Source organism: Onychomys torridus, chromosome 8 (genome assembly GCF_903995425.1).
Source record: "Onychomys torridus chromosome 8, mOncTor1.1, whole genome shotgun sequence".
Lineage (NCBI taxonomy): Eukaryota > Metazoa > Chordata > Mammalia > Rodentia > Cricetidae > Onychomys > Onychomys torridus.
In genome coordinates this window covers 19,400,984-19,406,983 of record NC_050450.1, presented here as the reverse complement: position 1 = coordinate 19,406,983, position 6,000 = coordinate 19,400,984, and the positions used below count along the sequence as shown (strand labels likewise).

Sequence of the window (6,000 nt, the reverse complement as noted above, 5' to 3'; positions counted from 1 at the left end):
GGGCAGCAGTGGCACACGCCTGTAATCCCAGCACTCGGGAGGCAGAGGCAGGCGGATCTCTGTGAGTTCGAGGCCAGCCTGGTCTACTGAGTGAGATTCAGGACAGGAACCAAGAACTACACGGAGAAACCGTGTCTCGGGGGTGGGTGGGGTGGATCTATTGTTGAAGACACAACCAGATGGAGAGAAATAAAGCTGGAATGGTGTGAATGCTTCTCTCATGCTGGCTAGTTCTCTTATCAAGAGGAAGTACTATGCAGGCTACTTTGGGAGAATAGTCATGAGTGGTCTCACTCAGCCATGGATCCTGAACACTACATTATTCGTTGAGCAGACAAGATGTGCCCACCAGTACAATCGTGGCAAGTCTGTTGGAGGAATAACCAACGACTTTCTGACTGGAATTGAGACTCACCCCATGGGAAGGAATTCACATCCGGTACTATAAATTGATTTACAGCCTGTGGCTGAAGCTGGCATGGTGGTGCCCACCTTTGATTTCAGCACTGGGGAGGGAGAGGCAGGTGAGTCTCTGAGTTTCAGTTCGAGGCCAGCCTTGTCTACATAGTGAGTTTAAGGACAACCAGAGCTACATAGTGAGACCTTGTTTCAAACAAACAAACAAACAAACAAACAAAGCCTGTGGCTGGGGAGATCATAGGCCCTGGGGTTGTATGGACATGTGACTGTCAAACTTCCTTTTAAACATTTATTTGTCTATGCCCATAGATTAGGGCTGTTCTCACTTTGCCTTAATTAGTTAGTATTAAAACATTTTTATTTTATGTGTATGAGTGTTTGCCTGCTTACATATCTGTGTATCACATGTATGCCTGGTGTCAGAGTAGGCCAACAGAGAGAATCCAATTCCGGGAACTGGAGTTACACATGGTTGTGAGCTGCCATGTGGGTGCTAGGAACTGAACCTGGGTCCCCAGGAAGAGAAGACAATGTTCTTAACCACTGAGCCATCTCTCCAGCCCTCCACCTTATTTTTTGAGACAGTTTTTCACTGAACTTGGAGCTCACCATTCAGTTAGGGTCACCAGTTAGCCTGTCATAGAGATCCTCCTATACCTGCCTTCAGGGCTGGAATTGCAGGTACACACTCAGCTTTTTAGATGGGTGCTGGGATCTGATCTCAGGCCCTCATTATTTCAGGGCAGTCACTTTACTGACTATGCTGTCTTCCCGGCCACCACTTGCTGCTTTTAAACAGTCCCTTCACTTGGTCTGAGCAGGAAGGTGAACATTCTTCATGCAGCGGCTCTATTTGGGCACACAAGCCATGGAAGCCATAAATATTTTTGTTAGCATTGGCACACAACAGAAACACCTGCTCCTCAGAAAGCCAGCCTTGGGCCTGACTGAGAACACCAAAGGACAGATGGATCCTTACCATGGCCTCCCTAAATAGAAAGGCTGACACTCGCTGGAACTGCCTCTGAGAATGTTAGCTGGCCAAAGGCAATTTCCAGTCCTTGCATTAGAGGGAAGTGACTTTATTCTTTGAATGCATTTTCCTTACAAAAGCATACTAGTTCTTACATTCTTTCTTAGAAAATGAGACTAGTTTGGAGAGGGACCATATCACATTCCTTTTCCCAAAACCAGCTCTGAACAAAGCCTCCTATCATGTGCTGGGAATTTTGCCATGGTGTGTGTGTGTGTGTGTGTGTGTGTGTGTGTGTGTGTGTGTGTGTGTGACTCAGTAGATTGGATGGCTGTACACCTGGAAACAGAGTTCAGTTTTTAGCTTTTGCCAAAACTGCTTATGAAACTATATTTATCTATGGTGGCCACAAATGTAAAAATTGGTTCATAGTTTCTCCTTGTGTACTTGCCTGGATGCACCTTGTCTGATCTTAACTGGTCTAGTCAACTGCTCTGCACCCTTGACTGTGAACCTCTGATGACAAGGGCATTGGTTGGCAAACTGGCGATCAACACTGGATATCAAATTTAAAAACCTGTGCAAGTGCAGGTGGGGTCAGTCTGTAATCCAAGGCAGGAGGATCAGGAGTTCAGGCGTAGCTTGAGCTGCATGATTTATTGTTTGGTGTCTTTTTTTTTTTTTTTTTTTTTTTTTTTTTTTTTTTTTAAAGAACAACAAATCAAAGAAGAAACAAAATCTGTGCTTCTGCACTTCAAGTGCGCTCCTGTGAAGAATGCGTGAGCCCCTCAGTCCTAGCCTTGTGTGGAGTGACTTTGGGCAGTTCCTCACCTGCCGCGCAGTCAGAGAGCTTCTCTGTATCTACGTAGTAGCCCGCCCCTTGGTTTCCATTTAAATCTAGCAGCTTGTGAAGGAGTCACACGGGAAAGACTAGCGGCTTCTCTTGGTTATGGGCATGTTTGGTTTCCTGTTCAGCAGTAGTTTCCCAAAGCCTATCCTCATGCGCCTCTCCCGCGACATCACGCTTCGCTTGCCACACCCGCGCATATCATACCGAGCTTCCGAACGGGGGCGATCACTGTCGCCCCTAAACTGCGTCCGCTTCGAACCCGCCTTTATAGCAACTCGTGGGGGCGTGGCTAGGCTACAGGACGTGCTGACGTCACGCGCGACGGAGGGCGGGCCGGCGCCCGCGTCCCTCACTGGGTCCCTAAGCTCTGGTGCTCAGGCTTCATCCTCCGCTGCCCCGCCGGTGCCAGTCTCCCACCGCCCGCTCCCCGCCGCCGGGTCCTCACATCGTCCGGGCCGCGCCGCCGATATGGGCCCGCGCCAGCCTCGCTGCGGGGCCGGGAGCCGCTAAGGCGCGGTGTGAAGATGGGCGAGGGCGGAGCAGGGCCCGAGCGCCAGCCCCAGCAGCCCGGGCGCCCCGCGCGCGCCCGCCCGCGTCGCCGCGGGGATGCCCGCGCCCGCCGCCGCGCCCTGAGCGCCTTTGTCTGCCTCCAGCGCCGTTCGCATCATCCCTAGTTTAGCCGGCGCCGGATCATGGAGCTGAGCCAGCCGATCTCCCAGTCCGACCACGACGAGCCGGCGTCTGGGCCCCAGCGCGGGGTCAAGGGGCTGGTGGGGCCCGACGCTCCTCGCGGCTGGTCAGATGAGCCCGAGGAACACGCCCAGTTTCAACGGCGGCCAGAGGGACCCAACGCGCCAATCTGCTGGCCCGAAGAGGTAGAGGAGCCTGACGCTCCTAGCCGCTGGGTCAAAGAGCCCAGCGCTCCTCGCTGTAGGTCCCAGGAGCCCGACGTATCCTGCCACTTGGCCAAGGAGCCTGAGGAACCTGACGCCCCTCGCTGCTGGTCCCAGGAGCCCGACGAATCCTACCACTTGGCCAAGGAGCTGGAGGAGCCCGACGTATCCTACCACTTGGCCAAGGGACTGGAGGAACCCGACGCCCCTCGCTGCTGTCCCCAGGAGCCAGACGCACAGTGCCCCTTGGCCAAGGAGCTGGAGGAACCCGACACTCCTTGCTGCTGGCCCCAGGAGCCCGACGTACCGTGCCTCTTGGCCAAAGAGTGGGAGGAATCCATCGCCCCTTGCTCCTGGTCCCAGGAGCCAGACGCTTCCTGCCACTTGGCCAAGGAGCTGCAAGAACCCGAAGCCCCTCACTGCTGGCCCCAGGAGCCAGACGCATCCTGCCACTTGGCCAAGGAGCTGGAGGAACCCGACTCCCCTCGCTGCTGGCCCCAGGAGCCGGACGTACGGTGTCACTTGGCCAAAGAGTGGAAGGAATCCGACTCACCGTGCCTCTTGGCAGAGGAACTGGAAGAGCCTGACGCCCTTCACTGCTGGCCCCGGGAGCCCGACGCGCCGTGCTTCTTTACCGAGGAACTGGAAAAGCCTGACGCCCCTCACTGCTGTTCCCAGGAGGCGAACACCGGGTGCTCCTTGGCCAAGGAGCCAGAGGAGTCTGACGCCCCTCACCTGTGGCCGGGGGAACTCGACGTACCGTGCCTCTTGGTCAAGGAACCCGAGGAGCCCGATGCACCTGTCTGCTGCTGGCCCGAGGAGCCGAAGGAGCCCGACGCACCCAGCGCACCGTGTTTCTGGGGCAATGAACCAGAGGAGCCTGACGCATCTCGCTGTTGGTCTGAGGAGCCCCAGGTGCTGTGCCTCTGGCCAGAGGAGCAGAATGCAACGGGCTGCTGGCAGGAGGAGCCCGATGCACCCTGCTTCTGGCCGGAGGACCGAGAGGAACCCAAAGTTCCGTGTCTCCAGTTCAAAGAGCCAGAGAAGCCCAAAGTCCCTTGCAGCTGGCCGGAGAAACTGGAAGGCTGCTGCCCTACGCGGGGCCTACCCCTAGAGCCTTTAGCCTCCGAGGGCGAACTACTGCAGGCATGTCCTGGGCCACCCTCGGACCCAGGCCCGGCGTTGTCGCTGTCCAGCGAGCCCGGGACAGCCCAGGAGGAGGGTGCGCGCCTCAGGACGGTGTTCGACGCCCTGGACAGGGATGGGGATGGATTCGTCCGCATCGAGGATTTCATCCAGTTCGCCACCGTCTACGGGGCGGAGCAGGTAACGAACTGACTGTGGTTCTGGTCCGGAGAGGTGTTTCTGATTACTGTTTAGGGTAGTTTTCCGGAATCCCCTCTTCCCTCTTAGAGGAAGGTATACCCACGAGTCAAGTGTCCCCTCCTCTAGCGTTCCACTTGCTACTGATTCCCTAGATCCGGGAATGGGAAACCCTCTTCAGGGCCTCGCTTCTGCCACCCATGTTTAGGACATCAGAGGCCAGACTTGTAGATGTCTCTTGAGCAGAGTTAGTTTGCTTTATGTGTTTCCCATTTGTTGTACTAGGTTTTGTTTGAGAGACAGTGCACGTAGAGGCTAGAAGGACCTAGGAATTAAAAATGGCTGGAGATGTAGATCAGTGGAAAAAGCATTTGCTTCATGCTCATGGCCTGGAGCTCAGTCCTTTGTATCACATGAAGGCTTTCTGCTCTACAATAAAGCCGCAAAATCAGCAAGCACAAAGTAAACCTTAAGCTGGGCATGATGGTGCATGCTTGTAGTCCCAGCATTTGGGAGGCTGAGACAGGATTGCTGCAGGTTCAAGACAAGCTTAGTCTACATAGTGAGTTTGAGACTAACTTGGGTACAGAGTGAGACCCTGTGTGTTTCAACACACACACACACACACACACACACACACACGCACACGCACACGCACACACTAGCGTACACAAGAGTTCTGCATCATGATCAAGAAAAGGAAGGGAAGGGGCCCAGGAGTTTCATGGCGGGTGCCAGATCTAGCAGAGCCATCAGGGCCCCATGCTTACAGGAGAGGTGAGATATGTTCAAAGGCAGCAGAGGCACAGTTCATGTGCAAGGGTCCCACACATCTACTACCAGTCCCTGGGGATGCTGGCTCCGAGACCAAGTCCTTGTTGTCCCCTTCAGCACTTAATTGTTTGCTCTGCTAGTAACCCAGAAGATGTCAACTGGGTTATATGTTCCTGTTTACTTACTGGTTGGAAGTCTCAGGGATTTTCATCTGTTCATTTTCATGCTATTCATCCTTCACACATGCAAACATTTGTTAAGTGGGTGTGCAAGTACATTTGCATGTTTGAGCTTTAAGAAAAGAGATAAAAATAAGCTGGGTGTGGTGGTACACACATCTGTAGTCCTTGCTTCCAGCACTCAGGAGACTGAGGCAGGAGGATGTCAAAATCGAGGTCAACCTGGATAGCAGCAAGACTGTCTCCAAAAACCAAGGGGGGCGGGGAAAGCAAAGTTGATATGTTTCTATTAGTCATAATGTTAAAACCTCTATTTGTAACATCCGAAGTGCAGTTGGAAAGAATTGGGCCCTGGTTAACTCAGGGATCTCTACTAAGCTGACACCTGGGGCCAGCCAGCTTCCTGAAGGCTTTGTACCCCTGAGCCCCCCTGCTGGCCTCTATCCATAGAGCTTACTTAGTTACTTAGTTCTTGTAGTCCGTTCCTTGTTCCTGGCCCAGAGTGGTCTTTCCAGTGTTTGGCAGTTGTTTACTGGTGCGGTGTGTCTTGCCTTTTACTTACTCTTGCCTCTAGATCCAGTCCTACCG

At 53.8% G+C, this 6,000-nt stretch overlaps 1 protein-coding gene across 2 annotated transcripts in view; it reads left to right on the top strand.

Moving 5' to 3' along the window:
- The first annotated feature begins 2,586 nt into the window (after positions 1-2,586).
- Positions 2,587-6,000, top strand: part of Rab11fip3 (RAB11 family interacting protein 3) — an 87,972-nt gene continuing 84,558 nt past the window's right edge. For both annotated transcript variants that reach the window (XM_036195377.1, XM_036195376.1), the window contains exon 1: positions 2,587-4,462. In XM_036195377.1, coding sequence (XP_036051270.1) covers positions 2,936-4,462 — 1,527 coding nt within the window. In that variant the 5' untranslated portion in view covers positions 2,587-2,935. The remainder of the gene's footprint in view (positions 4,463-6,000) is intronic.